The 22,048-nt window shown below is 36.4% G+C and overlaps 2 protein-coding genes and 1 pseudogene across 2 annotated transcripts; all 3 read left to right on the top strand.

The window, feature by feature from the left end:
* Nucleotides 1–6,604: 6,604 nt before the first annotated feature.
* LOC121252025 (1-aminocyclopropane-1-carboxylate oxidase homolog 1-like) lies at nt 6,605–8,212 on the top strand. Its single transcript, XM_041151479.1, has 3 exons — nt 6,605–7,235; nt 7,371–7,692; nt 7,863–8,212. Exons 1-3 carry the CDS (start codon nt 6,694–6,696, stop codon nt 7,884–7,886), a joined length of 888 nt encoding a protein of 295 aa, XP_041007413.1. The 5' UTR covers nt 6,605–6,693; the 3' UTR covers nt 7,887–8,212.
* Nucleotides 8,213–9,592: 1,380 nt separating this feature from the next.
* Nucleotides 9,593–11,481, top strand: LOC121252041 (1-aminocyclopropane-1-carboxylate oxidase homolog 1-like). Its single transcript, XM_041151506.1, has 3 exons — nt 9,593–10,201; nt 10,747–11,068; nt 11,228–11,481. Exons 1-3 carry the CDS (start codon nt 9,669–9,671, stop codon nt 11,477–11,479), a joined length of 1,107 nt encoding a protein of 368 aa, XP_041007440.1. The 5' UTR covers nt 9,593–9,668; the 3' UTR covers nt 11,480–11,481.
* A 4,419-nt stretch (nt 11,482–15,900) lies between these two features.
* LOC121252018 lies at nt 15,901–19,148 on the top strand (annotated as a pseudogene).
* Nucleotides 19,149–22,048: the final 2,900 nt, after the last annotated feature.

The raw sequence follows: 22,048 nt of genomic DNA, 5'->3' as shown, positions 1-22,048 counted from the left end.
AATTTGTAGATTGTTGATGCATTTTTGTTTTTGTTTTTGTTTTTTTTTTTTGTTTTTTTTTTTTTTGTCAAGGTTGGATGTATGATTGCATGATTTATAGGGGTGCTCGAAAGGTGGTTTCTTGTTTAGTTCAGTGTGTTTATTTAGAGCTTGAAATGGAAGTAAGGAGCAGAAATTAGAAAAATGAGAGAAACAATGAGGTCCCTGTTGCCTCCAAAGTGAAGTCTCCTTTGCCTAGAAGTGGAAATTTTCATTGCCACATTATGCTTTCTTTTGTTGAAGTCCTTGCACCAAGCAAGCAATCAACAATGCTTCTCAACCTTCAGCACTCAACGCCCAACACCCAGCGTCTAACGCTCAACTGTCCATTGAATGCAAATAAATGCATTCATATTTGAAGCGAGTCACCTATAAATTGAGGCACTCGGCGAGAGTCTCAAAACACACCCAAGAAGAAGAGAAAAGAGAGAAAGCCCGAAGAGAAAAGAAGAGAGTTGAGTTGAGTGGAGTGTAATCCTCCTCCTCTATAATATTTCTGGTGTACCACTATTTAATTAGTGAAGCTCTTTTCTGTGGATGTAGGCAGTTGCCGAACCACGTTAAATTCTTCGTGTCACTGAGTGCATAAGTATACTATTTTATTACCGCTTTTATCTCTTCTGCTGTGTTGATTTCTTCAACAAGTGGTATCAGAGCGATTGTTGGGAAGAGTTTTTACAGAAAACTTGTTTTTAGTGTGTAGCTCAGTTTTCAAATTTGAGCATACCACTGTGTTCGTCTCATCGAGACAAGAAAAGCGATAAAAACCAGAGGCCGAACGGATGCCGCACGCTCCTCCACGCGCCGTCTGAATATCGGAGAGTGAGCCCACTCTTGACAGGCGCCACACGCACCCAGGAGAGGCCGAGCGCGTGATACCCAGTCTCGACACGCGCCACACGAGCCCAGGAGAGGCACGAGCGCGTGATACCCACTCTCGGCATGCGCCGCACGCACTCCAGAGAGAGTCTTGCGCGTGAGTCCACGCGCCATTGACTCTTGAAGGTGCGTGATATACACACGCCTACACGTTTCACGCGCACCAGTGAGTTTTTGGCGTGTGAAGAACACGCGCCTACGCGCTGTTAGTCGCGCCACGTGCTGCATGCGCGACAGTGTTCCTGTTTTGGTTCTATTGCTCATTCCTTGTGCTACCTGAGTCCGATTTTGACGAAACAAGACTCGTTTCCAACAAAATCAAGCATTCCGGACACAACGGTGCTGTCCGTTTTACGATATTCTATCTTGAAGATCCAGTAGTTGCATTTTGTATTTAGAATCAATCTAAATCTATGGAGGATTCAGCATCAGGCACCATAATAAAGCTGACTGCCTCAAACTACAGTCTTTGGAAGCCTTGGATGGAGGATCTATTGAACTGTAAAGATCTGTCTGACCCTTTGGAAGATGAAGGAAAGAAGCCAGATGAAGTTACGGATCAAGTGTGGAGAAATATGCACAAGAAGACTATCGGTCAGATCAGACAATGGATTGACCATAGTGTTTTTCACCATGTGGCCCAAGAGACAGATGCATATAGCCTCTGGAAAAAGTTGGAGGATATGTATCAAGCTAAGACTGCTTGAAACAAGGCCCTCTTGATGAGACGGCTTGTTAACTTGAAGTTGAAGAGCGACACCTCTGTTGCCGAGCACACTAGCGAGTTTCAAAACCTAGTTAACCAGTTCGGATCCGTCAACCTGAATCTTGGTGATGAAGAGCAAGCCCTGCTACTTCTCAGTTCGTTACCAGATAGTTGGGAGACGCGGGTGGTCTCCCTCAGTAACTCTACTCTAGATGACAAACTTACCATGACGATGGTTAATGATGCCCTGTTTAATGAGGAGGCCAGACGAAAAGAGACAAGCATGAATCAAACTCATGTCCTTGTCACCGAGAGTAGAGAAAGGCCTCGAGGTGATGATAGAGGAAAAAGTGGAGGCAGAAATAGAGGGAAGTCTCAACCACGTGGAAGGTCCAGCAGTAGCAGGAACCAGCAGACGGGTAACATGAAATGTTACCATTGTGGCAAAGAAGGCCACATAAGGAAAAACTGCCGCAAGTTTTTAAGGGGGCAAGGTCAAAGCAGTAAGCTGAAGAAAGAAGATAGTGAAACCCTTGTCACTCTTTCGGGAGATGTGGCAATACTCTCCACCAGTGACGAGACGTGTCTGCACGTTGCAAGCCATGATGTTGAGTGGGTGGTAGACACAGCAACATCATACCATGCCACTTCCCATAGTGAATTTTTCACTACGTACAAAGCAGGAGTACGGTAAGGATGGGGAACGCCAGTTCCTCGAAGATCGTGGGAGTTGGCGAAGTGCAGATAAAAACCAACGTTAGTTGTACCATGGTGTTGAAAGATGTTCGACACATTCCTGACCTTCGGCTCAACCTGATTTCGGGAACAGCCCTTGATCGACAGGGCTATGATAGCTACTTCAGCAATGACACTTGGAAGCTGTAACAAGGTGCCATGGTTGTCGCCCGAGGAAATATTTGCGGTACGTTGTACAAAACCCATGTGAAGATTGGTTTTTATAGCCTCAATGCAGCGGAAGACGAGGCTTCACCGAATCTGTGGCATAAGAGACTCGGACACATGGGTGAGAAAGGGTTGGATACGCTTGCGAAGAAGGCACTCATCAAGGTTGCCAAAGGAATAGTGTTAAACCCTTGTGAGTACTGTTTGTTTGGCAAACAACGCAGAGTCTCGTTCAATTCCTCTACGAAGAGAAGATCAGAGTTGTTGAGTCTGGTACACTCTGATGTATGTGGTCCCATGGAAGAAGAGTCATTGGGAGGTAACAGATATTTCGTGACATTCATTGATGATGCTTCACGAAAGGTCTGGGTTTATGTTTTGAAGTGAAAGGATCAGGTTTTCGAGCACTTCAAGAATTTCCACACCCTAGTGGAAAGAGAGACGGGAAAGAAGTTGAAGTGCCTGCGAACAGACAATGGAGGATAATATGTTTCCAAAAGGTTCGCTGCATACTGCGCTGATCGTGGTATTTGAAATGAGAAGACGGTCCAATATACCCTTCAACACAATGGTGTGGCCGAAAGAATGAATCGGACCATCATTGAAAGAACAAGATGCATGTTCAGTATGACCAAGTTACCAAAGCCATTCTGGGGTGAAACTGTTCGTGCTGCTTGTTACCTGATCAACAGATCACCTTCTGCACCACTGGAATTTGAAGTTCCTGATAAGGTTTGGTCTGGAAAAGATGTCTCTTACTCTCACCTGAGAGTGTTTGGGTGCAAAGCCTTTGCACACGTATCCAATGAGCTGAGACAGAAGCTCGATGTCAAGACAACTCCATGTATCTTTGTTGGATATGGAGATAAAGAATTCGAATATAAGCTATGGGATCCAGTGACAGAGAATTGTCAGAAGTAGTTACGTTGTGTTCCATGAAAACCAGCATATAGGAACTGAAGCTTCCTCGATGTCAGTAGAGCTTAGTTCCTATACACATCCTGCACCATTACAATTCGCTACAGATAATGAGGATATGCAGGATCGAGATCCAGAAGCAAAAGAAGAAGCTTAGGGTGTCCAGCAGGGAGAGCAAGAACCCTCTCCACCAGCAGCTGGTGTACCACTACAAGGTTTAGATGGTGATGAACCTTCTTTGGTTGATGGAGCTCAACCAAAAAGATCGGCAAGAGGCCGCCTACTGATTCCGTCGATGAGATATCCAGAATCAGACTATATTCTGCTTACTGATGAGGGGGAGCCGGAGAGCTTCCAGGAAGTTCAAACTCATGCTGATAGAAGCCTATGGCTGCAGGTAATGCAAGAAGAGATGAGTTCTTTGCAGAAAAATCAGACCTATGAGTTGGTGAAACTTACTGAAGGAAAGAAAGCCCTAAAGAGCAAATGGGTGTTCAAGCTGAAGAAAGATGGCTAAGGAAAGCTGATAAAGCACAAGGCCAGATTGGTTGTCAAAAAATTCCAGCAGAAGAAGGGAATCGACTTTGACGAGATATTTTTCCCGGTGGTGAAAATGATGTCAATCCGAGTATACTCGGATTGGTAGCCAGCTTGAATTTGGAACTCGAACAGATGGATGTGAAGACAGCCTTTCTCCATGGAGATTTGGAGGAGGAAATCTATATGAAGCAACCAGAAGGGTTTGAAGCTCCAGGGAAAGATCACTTAGTCTGCAAGCTAAAGAAAAGCCTCTATGGCCTCAAGCAAGCGCTGAGGCAATGGTACAAGAAGTTCGACTCATTCATGATGAGTCATGGTTACAAGAGACTTGTTGCAGATCAGTGTGTCTATGTTCGAAAGTTCCAGGATGACAAGTTTGTCATACTCATTCTTTATGTTGATGATATGTTAATCGTTGGTGAGGATAGGTCCAAGATTAACAAACTAAAGAAGGAACTATCCAAGTTCTTTGACATGAAGGACTTAGACCCAGCACAGCAACTTTTGGGCATGAAGATTGTTCGTGATAGGAGAGTCAAAAAGGTGTGGCTATCACAACAAAAATATGTTGAACGGGTCATCAGACGTTTCAACATGGGAGATGCTAAGCCAGTCAATACTCCACTTGCTAACCACTTCAAGTTAAGCAAGAGCTCGTGTCCTTCTTCAGAGAAAGAGATTGATGAAATGGAAGCAGTCCCCTACTCTGCAGCAGTAGGAAGCCTAATGTATGTAATGACTTGTACCAGACTAGATATTGCTCATGATGTAGGCATGGTGAGCAGATTCATTTCAAATCCAGGAAAGGATCATTGGGAAGCAGTCAAGTGGATTCTCAGGTACCTAAACGGTACATCGAAGATGTGCTTGTGTTTTGGGGGAGTTAAACCAGTTTTGGAAGGCTATACAGATTCAGATATAGCAGGAGATCTGGATAATAGGAAATTTACTTCAAGATTTCTCTTCACTTTTGCAGGAGGAGCTGTCTCTTGGCAGTCCAAATTGCAGAAGTGTGTTGCTTTATCTACAACAGAGGCAGAGTACATTGCCACAGCGAAAGCTGGGAAAGAGATGTTATGGATGAAGCGTTTTCTCCAAGAACTAGGGGTTAGTCAAGAAGACTACAAAGTACATTGTGATAGTCAAAGTGCTCTAGATCTGAACAAGAATTCAATGTACCATTATCGCACCAAACATATTGACATCCGCTATCATTGGATACGTGAAGCGATGGAACAACAGCTGTTGAAGCTTGTGAAGATCCATACGAAAGAGAATCCAGTGGACATGCTGACGAAAGTGGTTACAAGTGAGAAGCTTGAGTTATGCAGAGACATAGTTGGGATGAAGAGCATCTAAGTATATGGGCATGAAGGGGAGAATTGTTGAAGTCCCTGCCCCAAGCAAGCAGTCAACAATGACTGCTTGCTTCTCAACCATCAGCACTCAACGCCCAACACCCAGCGTCCAACGCTCAACTGTCTATTGAATGCAAATAAATGCATTCATATGTGAAGCAAGTCGCCTATAAATTGAGGCACTCGGCGAGAGTCTCAAAACACACCCAAGAAGAAGAGAAAAGAGAGAGATCCCAAAGAGCTCTGAGAGAAAAGAAGAGAGTTGAGTTGAGTGGAGTGTGATCCTCCTCCTCTGTAATATTTTCTTGTGTACCACTATTTAATTAGTGAAGCTCTTTTCTGTGGATGTAGACAATTGCCGAACCACGTTAAATTTTTGGTGTCACTGAGTGCATAAGTGTACTATTTTATTACCGCTTTTATCCCTTCCGCTGTGTTGATTTTTCCAACATCTTTCACCGCAGTAAAATAGAGGACGAGAGGTTGGGGAAGATAAAGTTGAGGTCCCTATTGCCTGAAAGCAAAGAAAATGATAGACTACCTTTCTACTATCTATTTACTACTATTTTTATATTTAATTTTTTATTTTACTTAATGGTTAAGGAAGTGACTATTAATAAAATTATATATTTTTTAATTTTTTTTAATGATTAACGATGTTAAAAAAATACTTAAAAAAATGATAAAAAAAAAATTTCAAATACATATAAGTAGTAAATAGATAGTAATAAAATAATAACTCTATCAGTAACTGAAAGTAAAGTCTCCTTTTCTTCTATCTTGCATTTCCTTGAATCCAAGTCTCCATTTTCTCCATCTCCCAACCCTTTCTAGCTACTTTTCCTCTTATTTATATCTTGTCCTTTTCAGCTTGCAGCCTCCAATCCTTGACATAAATTGTAGGTTGTGACTTCTACTCTTAGAAAATTAATTTTTTATATAAATTTTTTATTTATTATTTTTTTAAAAATATTACTCGGTGGTTGTGCATACTGCAAATGCCGTTCTCCTGTTTTTAACTTTCCCATTACCAAAAAGATTAAAATAACAAACAATCAAGTAGCGCGCAATAATGCAGAGTCAATAGAGTTGGTCCGATGATACATACAATAAGTGGCATTCCACGATCTAAGATTTCGCCTCCCGATTCAATGGTGCACTGGATTCTGTCCCGAAAGTCAATACAAATGGGCTGATTTATTTTATGTTGCTTGTCTCGTCTAAGATACAGCCTAGCCTTATCAGAAAAATGATGCTCTCTTTCCACTCATATATAATCTGCACCATATACTTTGCTTCCTGAAAGAATTTCAAGAGCTCTAGCTGCTAATTAAAAAAAAAAAAAAAAAAATGGTGGTCACCAACACAGCTGAAGTTTCGGCTTTGGTTGAATCTGACTACGACCGCGCAACTGAAGTGAAAGCTTTCGTCGAGTCGAAGGCCGGGGTTAAGGGACTCGTAGACTCTGGAGTTACGAAAGTTCCTCGGATATTCATCCGACCACCCGAGGACTTGGACAATCCGACGGATCCCAACAAGACCCAACTCGGTATTCCGGTCATAGACCTCAAAGGGTTCGATACAGATCCAATCCAACGTAGAGAGATTATCGACAAAGTTGGAGATGCATCGGAGGCATGCGGTTTCTTTCAGGTGATAAATCATGGTATCCCTGATAGCATCATGGAGGAAATGAAGAATGGGGTGCGCAGGTTCTACGAGCAAGACAACGAGGTAAAGAAAAGATTATACACACGCGACATCACGAGAAGCTTGGTGTATAATAGCAATTTTGATTTGTATCATTCGTCTGCGGCTAATTGGAGGGATACTTTTTACTGCTTTATGGCTCCTAATCCTCTCATGCCTGAAGAATTGCCTGAGGCGTGCAGGTACGCGATGACTTGAACTATATTATATATATATCTTTCCAAAGTCCAAAAATCTAGGCCTGTACGGTACTCTGTTAACAGATTATATACGAGGCATTGTAGTTTATTCTGTATGATTCGTTGATGGAATTGCAGAGATGTTTTGACGGAGTACTCGAAGCAAGTAATGAAATTAGGCTTTTCTTTGTTTGAGTTATTGTCCGAAGCTTTGGGCCTGAACCCAAACCATCTCAATGAGATGGACTGCGCTGAAGGTCTGGCAGTCCTTTGCCATTACTATCCAGCTTGCCCCCAGCCAGAACTAACCATGGGCACAAGCAAGCACTCTGATAATGACTTTCTTACAGTGCTTTTACAAGACCATATTGGAGGCCTCCAAGTTCTTCATAACAATCAGTGGTTTGATGTTCATCCTGTGCCTGGAGCCCTAGTTGTAAACATTGGAGATCTTTTGCAGGCAAGCCTATAGATCTGCTTTCTCAAATTTACTCTCAACTTCTAAGCAGCAATTAAATTAAGGAGCCTCTCTCCTACTTCTTGTTTTTCAATCTTTATCGATCCTAGCTAATGCTTTTTTTTTTTTTAAAAAAAGCTAATGCTTTTCTTTTCTTGTATTGGAATGTTCAGCTTTATATCAAACGACAAGTTTAAAAGTGTTGAACACAAAGTACTGGCGAACAATGAAGGCCCTAGAGTGTCGGTGGCATGCTTTTTCAGCACAAGTTTTCAGCCATCCTCGAAGCTGTATGGACCTATCAAGGAGCTCTTATCGGAAGATAATCCACCGCTGTATAGGGAAACCACAGTGAAGGACTTTGTTGACTACCTCGCTACTGATGGCATTGATTCTCCTTTGCGCCATTTTAGGCTGTAAACTTGATTGCAGTGCAATGTTGGAGATGCAGATGTGCCGGCATCAGTGGCTTGAGATTTGAATTTTATCCAGTCGAATATAAAGGAATGTATAATTTGAGGCCTGGACTGTGGAAGCCCGTTGAGTCCCGACTTTCTTAATGTGATGCCAATTTCTCTTGGAGGAGTGCTAGCTGCCGTCCAGCAGTAATCATTGGGCGTGCCGCGAATATAAATTTATCTTTTTATTTTTTATCTTTTTACTTTTCATATTTTTTAATATATTTAAATATTTTTTAAAAATAAAAAATACACCAATACATTAAAAATAAATTTCTTTATTATTAAGTATAAAAAATAAAATAAAATACAGATCAAAATGATGGAGTAAATTCAGATGGTATACTAGTATTTCTCTTTCACATATTGGGGTATACATGTTGAATTCGATCAGATGTTAAAGCACACATCCCTCTTGATAATTTAAGAAGGGTAGTGCTAAGGCCACCGATGAGTGCGTCCCACACTATCCACATGCCATTTTTTAATGTATTTTTCTAATCTCTTTAAACATTAAAAGAAAAAAGATATTTCACAACATTATTTAGAAACACTTACTTAATTACTAAGTATAAAAAAAAAAGCAAGTCGATAGACTCTCTCTGGGAAGATTTTAGACTCTGTTTAGATTTAGAGATGAGTTGAGATAGTTTTAAATGAGTTGAATAAAATATTGTTAGAATATTATTATTATTTTGAGATTTGAAAAAGTTAAATTATTTATTATATTTTGTGTGGTAATTTGAAAAAGTTGTAATGATGAGATAAAATGAGTTCTCATCTCATTATTACAACTTTCTCAAATTTTCATATAAAATATAATAAATAATTCAAAATTTTTAAATTTTAAAATAATAATAATATTAAAAAATAATATTATAATAATATTTTATTTAATTTTTAACTTTCATTAAAACTATTTAATCTCACCCGCAAAACCGTACCTTAAGATCAATATGGGCAATATGGCCGCAACGTCATTGATAGCCCAAAATTTGTTGGATTTTCTAATATCCAAAATAATTTTTAATCCAATTGACACGCTGGTTTTGGGGTACGTAAGATATTTTTGTAAGATTTTGTCTATTTTTGGATTTAAACAGAAATCTAAAATATGGTTGGACGAGGTTTTGTACACAGTTAACATCAGGATTATTTTAATTTGAGGCTCGGTATAAACACAATTAATATACAACTATTTTACACTTTTTTTATAATAAAATATTCTGTTCTTAATTCAAATTTTTTCTTAAAAAAAATTAATATTGTATTATGTGATTGTATATTAGTTGTGTATTGGCTATCCTTACCACTTTTGATTTAAAGTTTTTGGTGGTAATTAAAGAATAATTGATTTCTTAAGATTTCTGGTCACTCTGATGATCATCTCTTTTTAAATAAAATATAAAACCTCTTTTCTATCCCATCTCATATCATCAGATTCTGCTGGTCCTAATTTATATAGCAGAAGATCCGTTCTCGTAGAACTTCAACGGTTACCAAGCTAACAAGAGGAGGAAAATGGCGAGAGACGAAGTTGCAGACTATGATAGAGCAAGCGAGTTGAAGGCTTTTGATGACACAAAGGGCGGTGTCAAAGGACTAGTAGATGCTGGGGTTACTGAGATCCCTCGTATATTTCATTTACCACCGGATTGCTTCGGCAAGATTAACTCAGTACCTGACGTTTCTGATGAAACCGAGTTGAGCACAATTCCTGTCATAGACCTCGAAGGCATCGAGAAATATGTAACAAAACGCAAGGAGGTTGTGGAAGCAGTTCGTGATGCATCAGAGACGTGGGGTTTCTTTCAGGTGGTGAATCATGGGGTCCCTGTGGATGTTCTGGAGGAGATGAAGGAAGGGGTACGTAGGTTTTACGAGCAAGATACAGAGATTAAGAAAGAGTTCTATACCCGTGACCCCATGAGACCGGTTGTGTACAACGCTAACTTCGATCTATACCATGCACCCACTGCTAATTGGAGGGATACATTTATGTGTTCTATGGCTCCCAGCCCCCCCAAGTCAGAAGACCTTCCAGCTTCATGCAGGTATGCACGCACGAACGTCCTGTGCAATTTGTAATCTTTTCTGGATTATTATTGTTATATTTTAACAACGACTTTCAATCTCGAGTAGGAGTGATTGCTGCAATCATTCTTTTGAGATAAGTTTTTAAAATTGATTGCAATCATTTTTAAACGAGATGTTTGAAATTGACTGGAATTGGTCAATAGAACTGAAGTTGCAAGCAATTCAAACACTTCACTAAAATCAATTCGGTTTTTGATTAATTCAAATGGAATCAGTGGAATTGATTTGAATTGAACCCTTATTCTTTTGCAAGCCACGGAACAATCTACTCATATTTTTTTATTGACATTTATATTTGAAGGTGATTTTAAAATGGGTGATATTTTGAGAGTATTGTGTATGATGTTCCCCTAAAAATTGAATTATGAAACACTCTTTTTCTCTTAATAAATTATATTTCTTTTTTAATATATACTTTCATGCAATTTTACGTATACCATAGAGGCCGGAGAATGACCTATATCACACTCACACACACATGTATAATATATATGTGCTGTAGAGATATACTGGAAGAGTACTCGAAGCAAGTGATGAAGTTGGGGATTTTATTGTTCGACCTATTGTCGGAGGCTCTTGGGCTAAACTCGGAGCACCTAAATGGCATAGATTGCGCTGAGGGGCTCATGGTTCTTTGCCATTACTATCCGTCTTGCCCACAGCCAGAGTTGACATTGGGCGCAACCCAGCACGCTGACAATTCCTTTCTTACCGTGCTTCTGCAAGACCATATAGGTGGCCTCCAAGTTCTTCACCAGGACAAGTGGATCCACATCCCCTCCGTGCCTGGGGCTCTTGTTATCAACATTGGAGATCTTCTACAGGCAAGTCTTCACCCAATTCATCATAGTAATCAAAATGCATTTTAGCTAAATTTCTTGGTATTTCTCAATTTGGATGCACGCTCCAAAATCAAGACTTGCCTTCATTTTCTGTAGCTGCTAATTTATAACCTTTTTTTCCTGTTCCTTTGGTCTTTCCAGCTTATTACAAATGACAGGTTTAAGAGCGTTGAACACAGAGTATTGACAAGCCGGTCGAGTTCAAGAGTGTCTGTGGCAAGCTTTTTTTGCACAGGTCTTCGGCCGACCGCAAAAGTATACGGGCCCATCAAGGAGTTATTGTCAGAAGACAATCCTCCAAAGTATAAAGAAACCACGGTTAGAGAGTATTCTGCCCACTACAAGAACAAAGGCCTTGATGGGACTTCTGCGCTGCTGCATTTCAGACTTTGAACCCTTGCAAGAGACATAGAAAAGTGTCAACCTATGAATATATATGTTTTGAGTTAAATTTCCAATTTACTTTTCAATCTTGTTTTGGAGCTACCCAATGTGGCCCTTTTTTGTGTTGATAATTAGTATATTTTATTATGAAAAGAGTTCAATGTCAGGGGCCCAAGTCTACCATACATATCGGAGAGTGTTATAACACAAAAAAGATTAATTATATTTACTTGCTCTACAAACTCATATGGAACTCCTTCACATCTCTTGAGTTCTATATAAAATCTAAAAGATTAAATAACTTTCAAAATTTAAAACGTTTAAAAATTAATTTTAAAAAACATTTAAACAGTAAACTTAATGAAAAAACAAAAGAGACGAGTGGCTGTTGGCGGCCCCTTCCCAAATAGGGATTGCCACGTAGTTACCTCCAAATAGTGAAAATGTAGCTGATTAGCTGTACCATTAAAAGCTTTAAAATTGATTTAAAGTGATTTGTTAGATTATAAAATTATTTTTATTATAAAATAAATCTGACATATTACATAAAGTCACATTAATTTATAAGTTTACTTTTCTAAAATCCATTTGATTGTATCACTTTTATTTTCTTAAAGGTTTTCATTTTGGTAAAAAACACAGTTTTTTAATAATAATTTTAGCAATGCACTTTTTAAAAACACCATACAGCCCATTGTTTTTTTTTTTTTTAAAAAATCTATTTTATTTAAATATGATTATTTATTTCTTCTCTATCTTTTTTAATTGTATCTCTATTTTTACTGTCACTTCTAGTCTCTTAAAATTCCATACCCCTCATCAATTATATTTCTTTTTTGCTTAGAAGAACAAAAAAACTTAAAATATTCTTCATAATAATTTTATTTAAATAATTCCACTCTATATTTTTTCTTAGATCTTCTATAAAATCATATATAATAGGTGTGTTGATGAAAAAAGATAAAGGAGTAAAATCTAGGAAGTATGTAAGATTAGAGGTGTTGAAAAAAAATACATCTAAAAATATTTGAAGGTCGCTACAATATTAAACTTTTTCCCGATAGTAGGAAATTGGATCTGGGGTTGTTTTCTTTGTTTTTTATTTTATTTTTCTTTTTCTTTTTCTTCTTCTCAAGATTTAGCCACAAAGCTATTTTAGGGAAGGCGATGGTAAGAGAATTCATATTCGGTGTCCCAAAGCACCGGATTCCCTATTATTTGAGGTTTATTTTATAATTTTGATCAAAATATCCCTTATATCCGAATTCTTATTTTAGAAAAAAGATTAGGAAATGAACAATAATTTTTTAAATATAGGAAATCACTATTCATCCCATAAACTATTTTTTATCAATATTTTATTCTAGTACATAAAATAAGTTTTTATTCCAATTATCTACACTTTCTCTCATACTCATATTTGTTATAGTTTTAAATAATAATTTTAAAAATAATTTAATTAATAACGAAAATATAAAAAATTAATTTAAAAAATATTATCATATCCACAAAAAAAAATAATTTAAATTTTTGTTTAAAATATTCACTAGAGTAATAGTTCAAAATATAAGAAAAAATATTGAGTAGTTAAGTTTGTAAATGGAAGTGAGAGAAAAAAGTAATAAAAAAAAAGAGAAATATTATTTTAACATAATAAATAAAGGATTGAGAATGAGATGTATAAGGTTTTTGAAAGATGAGTAAAATTTAAGAAAAAATTTTAGGGAATGTATGTTTTAGTTAAATTATAGAGAATTTTATGGAGAATGAGATGTGAATGCTCTAATACCCTCACCTCTTCTCCAAAATTTTCTGAGACTTTTTCGTTTGTTTCAACTTTTTTACAGAGGAATATCACAAATTTCTTGTAGTTTAAGGAATTTGATACTTAAATTGTTATTTTCTAACTTAAATATATCGTGGCTCAAAATTGAGAAATAACAATTTAAGTAAATAAAATAATGGTTATAGAGCGTGATCAGTTAGTCTTTAAATTTAGAGATAAATTTAAATGTACTGTAGCTCAAAATTGAAGATTTTAGTGTATACTAAATCCAATACAGTAATTTTAAATACAAATTTATCAAATTTTGAATATGACACTCATTTGATGAGTCCAATATCAATACTCTTACTACTCACAAAGGAAGGAATATGATAAAAAAAAAAAAATAGAAGGAACACAACAATCATATAATATAAGGTCATCTCTATTTGGCTCAGGTGCGGTTTAGATTGTAAGATGAGATGATTTTAGATAAAAATTAAAAGTTAAATAAAATATTATTATAATATTATTTTAAAATTTTAAAAAATTAAATTATTTATTATATTTTATATAAAAATTTAGAAAAAGTTTAATAATTTGATAAGAAGGAACACTTTAATTGTACAAAGGAAGTTACAAAATTTACAAAAAATGGAAACATACATTAGAGTACATTATACACTACAAAATGTGTCCAATCAACGATTGCTCTCTCATAACTCATCATTACTGTTGGATGACATGATGTGATCCGATGGAATTCAATGGCAGACAATGATATGGAAACGATCCCGTATATATGTACCAAACATTTTGTAGAATAAAAATGTTACGAGAAAGTTTCCTATATCGTCTAAGTTGACATCTTTATTTGATCGTTGATTAATTTTTTTTATTTAGTAATTAAGAAAGTGATTTTAAGTATATTAGTATATTTTTTATTTTTTAAATGTATTTAAATATATTAAAAAAATATGAAAAGAAAAAGAAAACGGTCAAGATGGGACGCCATAGTAGCCGCACCCAAATGTTATTGCCCGTTCAACTTGCCCCTCATTATATTTCATATATTTTAATTTTTTTTACATAATAGTTAAGTAAGTAATTATTAGTGTATTAATATTTTTTTTATATTTTTTAAAAATATTTTAAAATGATAAAAAAATATGAATAAAAAAGTAAAAAAATATACTTTTGAACTACCGATTACTTGCAACAGGCTATTCTGAGCAGCAGAGTAGTATCACTCTTTGTGCAATCTTTATGAAAGTCATGAATATAGCATGTAGACTCCACATTTTAATGAAGAAAAATTTTACTATCATCTTCACACATCAAATATTATATATATATATATTTTATGTTTTTCTCTTCCTAAATATGTGTTGTATAGATGATAAATAGAATAATTCAATTAGTTAAAGAAAAATAAAAATAAAATAAATTTAAAAAAATTAAAATTAAAAATTAAAAATAAATATAGTGTATAGTGTATATAAACGATGAATATATTAATCAATGATAATAGTAGTCAACAATTAAAATAAGGAACGATCAAAGAGGCCTAACATTGTACCAGGATTCAAGTACTGGGCAATTCCCGTGATCAGTTTACCCGCATTCAACGGTCAATTCGCCTTTGTCTCGAAAGTCAATAGAAGTGGGTCAATTTAAGCTTGTATGCAAAAGGTTGCCGCTCTACAAGAGCTAGCTCATCATTTCGGTAGCTTGCATGTGGTCCCTTCATGTGGACCCTGGTAGCATTTCGGTGGCTCGAAATTTTGACCCACTTACTCAGATAAAATAATTAAATAATAAAATCTATTTCATTTTTTCAGGTTAACATTTTAAAATAATCTCTAAGATTTAGCTGAAGCGGTAAAAATCTTAGACCTAGGATTTGCTACCCATATCTAAGGTTTAAATTTTCATGGGTGTAAATAATTTTTAAGAATTATTAGATTAGAGAAATTCTTTATTGAGAATTTATACATCTCTCAAAATTAGTTGAGACGTTCTTATAGACACCTGTTGTTAATAAAAAAAATTTTAATTTTTAAAATAAATAATTATCCACATGCCAATTACTCTTTTCGACCCTATGCATAATTCCGACAACTATCCCGACTTGAATTATTCGGTCTAGCTCGTTAGAGCATTGATATTAGATTCATTAAAACTCTATCCAAATGTAAAATATGATGAATTTTATTAGAAGACATTGGATTAACTAAAGAGATACGTGTAAAGTTTTGAGCTACAGTAATAGATGTGTTTCTTTAAATTTGAAGGGTTACTATTCACTCATCAATTTTTTTTTTTTTATTCACTTTTGATCTCTAATAGTCTTTTTTATTCACGTTTAATTTTCAACCGACTTGTAATAATAATGTAAGAATAAAATTAAATTATTAATTAATATATGATTAGTATAATTATAAAATATGAAAAAAATTATTATTATTAAAAAATAATATTATATTATTATTTTAATAAATTCAATGACTAATCTAACGTTGGATAAAAAGGTTTTAAATATATGAAAAATATGTAATTTTTTATTAAAATTTAAAGATAAATTTGACGAGTTCTTCTCTTAGCACTAGTACGGCTGGAGTTAATTTATATAGAATGAGGTCCGTCTCCCAGAACTTGTACTAGATCAGTTACTAAACAAATGATGAGAGCCGAAGTCGCAGCCGCACCCAAGCCAGATCACTACGATAGAGCAAGTGAATTGAAGGCTTTTGACGACACAAAAGCCGGTGTTAAAGGACTTGTAGATGCTGGGGTTACCGAGATCCCTCGTATATTCCATTTACCACCGGAGTACAGCTTCGACAATAACTCAGTTTCTGATCATGACAATCTGTTTAGCTCAATTCCTGTCATAGACCTAGAAGGCATCGAAAAAGATGTAACAAAACGCAAGGAGGTTGTGGAAGCGGTTCGTGATGCATCAGAGACATGGGGTTTCTTTCAGGTGGTGAATCATGGGATCCCTGTGGGTGTTCTGGAGGAGATGAAGGAAGGGGTGCGGAGGTTCTACGAGCAAGATACTGAGATTAAGAAAGAGTTCTATAACCGTGACCCCATGAAACCGGTTGTGTACAACACCAACTTCGATCTCTATAGTGCACCGTCTACCAATTGGAGGGATACGTTTGCGTGTTCCATGGCTCCCAATCCCCCAAGTCAGAACAACTGCCAGCTCCGTGCAGGTATATATATATATATACCTGGTATGCAATTTCTAATTTTTTGGATTAATATTGTAATTTAAAAACGATCTCACAACTTTGTATGAATTTGTAATCGTCTGATCATTGCTCAACTGAATTATGTCACACACATCCAGTTTGAATTAGGAAATTAAAGAATCTACCAAGAATTTTTTGAGATAATGGGTTTCGTGTTTTAAGTTGATCCGAGTAATACAGGGTTGTATTTATTTATTTTACTGTTCAATGGTTAGCTATGGCATGGAATTAATGCGTACGAGTACACCTTGGCTTATATTTAAATATATACTTTTCTATTTTCTGATTTATCACCTAAGAATCTTATCCACCATTCAAGCAGTGCTTCGGATCATTCGTGGCCCATAAAAAGATCATTCAGATCATGACAACTCCATATTTTTTCTTTCGATATTGTTATAGCATTTTTTCGATGCTGGGGATGATTTGTGGACGGTGGTGCTTATTAACATAGACTCCACTGATGCCACAACAAGCAACATCACAGCAGAGAAATTAAGTGCAACAAACATCACAGCAGAGAGAACAAGTGTCACTGCAGTGGAACCGTAGATATTTTTTGTCTCAAGTTGTAACTACTTTTTATTCTTTTCTGATTCTCTAGAATGTTGTACAAACCGTGTACAAAGGCACTACACTAATGCAATACAAGTAAGAAAGTATTCCAGTATTCATGGCTTTTCATTAGTGCTTATGGTAGTGATACGCATCTATGGCTCGACCAAATAAATGAAATACAGAAAACAAATGAAATACAGATTTTACATAGTTCAGTAATGTAGCATGAGTCACAAGGCGTGGGGGAGAGATTTCACTATGAAAGGAGTGATTACAAGCTCTCAAATCTGGCTTTTAGGTCTCTGTCGCACAATAGTTTTGTCACAAAGGAAGAAGTTGAAGAAGTAAGAGAGAAAGAGGAAAAAAGAAAAAAAAAAAGTTAAAGATTCTACTCTTCCTTTCTCTCTGTGGTGGCCTACTGGCCTCCTCTTTCGCCTGCTGCCCCATGCATCTAACCTTTTATCCTCTATTGCATTCTCTCTTTTTTCAGTCATGTACTTCGTCTAGTTTCATCTAGAGTTTTTGGCCTTAATTTGTCCCTTACAGATATCATAAAACTTGAACTATGAAATGCTTATTTTTGTTGACTCGATCTCGACCCCTATTAAATTTTTATTTATAATTTGGAGACTTTAACGTTTACATAGAGACAGGAGAATGACATATGCCATCTTAATATATACTTGTAGAGACATACTGGAAGAGTACTCGAAGCTAGTGATGGAGTTGGGGATTTCACTGTTCGAACTATTATCGGAGGCTCTTGGGCTAAACCCAAAGCACCTAAATGGCATTGATTGCGCTGAGGGGCTCCAAGTTCTTTGCCATTACTATCCGGCTTGCCCACAGCCAGAGTTGACATTGGGCGCAACTCGGCACGCTGACAATTCCTTCCTTACTGTGCTTCTGCAAGACCATATTGGTGGCCTCCAAATTCTTCATCAGGACAAGTGGATCGACATCCCCCCCGTGCCTGGGGCTCTTGTTGTTAACGTTGGAGATCTTCTACAGGCAAGCCTCTTCACATGAATCTTGTACATGTCTTCTCGGGTATTAATTGTTACTGGATTTGGACATCCTTAAATATTGCACTTTCTTATCCTTTATTTTACTAATCACATGCACTTCATATTTGTCAATGCATTGTAATTACATACACATAATCTCTTGGTCTCACGGACATGGCACTACCAAAGAGTTGCAGATTCCACCAGGCCAGATCATTGGCTTGTGCTGTGCTCTTTACTCGTCTTCTCTTGCTGGGGACCTTGTCATTATTATGGAAGTGAACGGTCTAAAGCGCACAATTTAATAACGACCTGTTGGTCTTATCTATGATATGGGGCGATTGAAATTGACGTTATGTCAAGGGACCAAGGTTGGTTCTGCTTTAGTGTCAGAATTTTCTCATTTACGAACAAATGAGAACATTCTACTTTGGATACTAATTAAGTACTAATGATACAACAGTACTTGCTACTTTTATTTACTTCAATTGGTGTGGTTCAGCTAAATCTCTTGGTATTTCTCAATTTTGATTTGGATGCTCCAAATTCAAGACTGGCCGGACTTCATTTTCTGTAGCTGCTAATTTCAATTTGTTAACTTTTTCCCCTTGGTTTTTCCAGCTTATAACGAATGACACGTTTAGGAGCGCTGAACACAGAGTCTTAGCAAGCCGGGCAGGTCCAAGAGTGTCTGTGGCAAGCTTTTTTTGCACAGCTTATCTGCCTACCGGAAAAGTTTACGAACCCATCAAGGAGTTATTATCAGAAGACAATCCTCCAAAGTATAGGGAAACCACGATAAGAGACTACTGTGTCTACTTCAAAGCAAAGGGCCTTGATGGGACTTCAGCACTTCTGCATTTCAGGCTTTGAACTCTTATAAAGAGATGAAGAAGTACCGTTAGTATGAATATGTGTTTTGGGTTGGATTTCCCAATTTCCCAAATTACTTGTGTGGTTAAATGCTATATTATCACAAGAATAAATGTTAGGGGCCCAAGTCTACCATATAGAAAAGTGTTACAAGGGCAGCAACTTTAATTATATGTACTCTACAAGCTCATTTATTATATGTACCCTATAAACTCATATGGCAGTCCATGCGGCAATACCGCATAAATTAAAAAAATTCATACGAACAAATCGTCTCTCTTTAGTGATATCATGTGGACTAATTAAGGAGGCATGTTATCATCTTTTGGGTTTATTACAGAATTCTGGGGTGAATTTTTACATTTTTATAATTTAGACCTAGATTTTAATTTTCACAAATTGGTTTTTGGATTTAAAACACTCACGATTAGATATCTCAATCAATTTTTCGTTAATTAACAATTTCACGTGACATTAGTTTGAAAACTTTATAAAGATTAGGTGAGAATTTTGTGAATTCTCGTTTGGGGGTGAGATGAGATGAGAATTTTATGAATAATAGTAAGATAGTTTGTAATAGTAGTAAAATAATTTGAGTTGAGTATTTTTTAGATTTTGAAAAATGAGAGAGAAAAAGTTGAATAAAAAATATTATAAAGATAAATTATTGTTAGAATATATTTTTATAATATTATTTTGCTTAGAGATTTGAAAAAATTAAATTGTTTTTTATTTTTTATTTGAAAGTTTGGGAAAGTTGTAATGATTAGTTTGAAAATCTTGTATTTGAATGATATTTGAGAAGGAAATGAGATGAGAATTTTGGGATGAAATCTATTTCCAAACAAGGTCTAAAGCCATCAATTTATAAAAACTTTCACAAACTTCCACATAAAATACAATAGACAATTCAACTTTTTTAAATAAAAAATATTAAAAAATAATATTCTAATAATATTTTATTTAACTTTTAACTTTCATCTCATTTCAACTCACTATCCAAAACTTCCATTTAACTCATGTATTGATTTCGTAATTAATCCGAATTTTTTAGTAGTCTAGCTATGAGCTATTGTCTAAATTAATCATTTTGAGAGTAATCGCAAAATAAATTACGGTTTGACGATGATTTGTGTATTTTTTTTTTATCTATATCTTTAAGAAGAGAGTGTGAGCTCTGAACAAGATTCTCAATTAGTTTTTACCAACATTACACGAAATAATAAATTGAAGTTATTTTTAGTATGTTTTATAATATTAAATATTATTCATATATAAGTTATCATGTCTTTCCCAGATTTTTATATAAAATATAATAAGTAATTTAATTTTTTTAAATTTTTAAATAATAATAATATTAAAAAATAATAATTTAACTATATTTTATTTATTTTTTAATTTTTATTTAATCTCGTCTTATCTCAACTCATTATCTAAATCGTACCCATGGTAAACACCTTTTTACTGAAAACTGTACGGATGCTACAATTTTTGAGTAGATCCCCCAACTCGGTCAAGCCGGCGTGCGGTCTAATGCAGACTGTGCACTTTTCTTTAAATATTTTATTTAAATAGTTTTAAATATTTTAAAAAACACACTAATATTGGAAAAAACAAAACGCGTTTCCTCTCTGCGTTTCAGTTTCTTCCTCAGTCCCCTTCCCTTTCTGCATTTCCTTCAGTCCCCCTCCCTCTATGTGTTTCCTCTCTTCCTCATTCCCCCTCCTCAAGAACTCTCTCTCTCTCGATCCTTTCACGAAGCACATCCCGTCAAAGACGGCGAGTCCCCTCGAAGAGCCGAAGAAACCTCGAAGGCACGGTGAGGCGGTTTGGTAGGTTTTGGTGGGAAAGAGACGAGGTGGGTTTTAGTGGGGTTTTGGAGAAGCATCGGCAGCGAGGGAGTGGATGGCAGCCACGCAAGATGAGGGACTCGCTACCTCGTCAGAGTTTTAGGGGAAGAGAGAGAATGGGGTATAATTCATATATCGGTGGAGGAGGTCTGGGTGGTAGTGGCAGGAGGTGGCGATAGGAGAGAGGAAGGAGTAGAGGAGGAGATCCGATGGTATGGTGGTGGTGGTGGCGGCGGCTTTGGTGGCAGGATTAGGAGTGGGTTGGAGGCGGGTGAGGCGGTTGATGGTGGCGTGTATGGTGTTCAGCTGGTGAAGAAGTCAGTCAGGGAAAGGAGGCAGAGCTGGGGTTTCCCAGAGGTTTGAATTGTGGAGGAGAGATGGTAGAGGGAGAGGATGTTGGTGATCACCATGGCTATGAGAAGTAGCAGATTCAGACTCATGGTGAACCCCATTTTTCTACCTCCATTGTTCAGTCTCTACTGCTTTTGCTTTTAGGAGGATCTTTGCTCTCTAGCTTGCTTTTAAGCTTCACTGTTTGTTTGGCTAATCAATGAAAGTAAAGTTAAAAGCTTTAAGATCTGATATGTGAGATCTTCGAGTGCAAGATTCAAATAATGTACATGCTTTCTTTATCTCTGCTTCTTCCCATGGCTATTACAAGGAACTGTAATGGAGAAGGAGAGCAAAAGTTTTGCCCTTTATAATCAACGGAACTATCGATGAACCTTTTTGGGATGAACTCTTCCGGGTTCTTCTGGTATTGGGGTTCTCGTCCTATTGCCCAAGTGTTAACTTGTATGACTGGTTGGGGGTTAATGTCATAACCGTTGAGCTTGAAGGGTACCATGGTTTGTCTTGGGAGAAGCAAAGTGGCTAGAGGGTGCAACCAAAAAGTTTCTTTCATTATCATCTTTAGGTAAGGAAGGTGATCCGTGCCAATTTTAGTGACTCTTCCTTTTTTTCCAACGATTTTTCTGACGTCATCTTGTGCTCTCTTCATCACTTTTGGGCTCCTAACAAGCTCTGCCATTGCCCATATCATGGTAATTGCACCAGTGTCAACTCCACCTAAGAAGAGAATTTGATGACACAAAAAATATTGCATTTAGCATATGAAAACCTCAATTAATTCATAAATATAAATCTTGAATACGAGAAAATGGAATTAATAGCCATGGGGGAAGAGATAAAAAAAAAAAAGTAACGGAAAAGGAGAACCATGGAATCTGGAACCTCAAAAAGTTTAATGAAAATCAAGTAGA

This window comes from Juglans microcarpa x Juglans regia, chromosome 1D (assembly GCF_004785595.1).
Source record: "Juglans microcarpa x Juglans regia isolate MS1-56 chromosome 1D, Jm3101_v1.0, whole genome shotgun sequence".
Taxonomy (NCBI): domain Eukaryota; kingdom Viridiplantae; phylum Streptophyta; class Magnoliopsida; order Fagales; family Juglandaceae; genus Juglans; species Juglans microcarpa x Juglans regia.
Note: the sequence above shows the minus strand (reverse complement) of the source record. Positions and strands in the feature narration are given on the sequence as shown.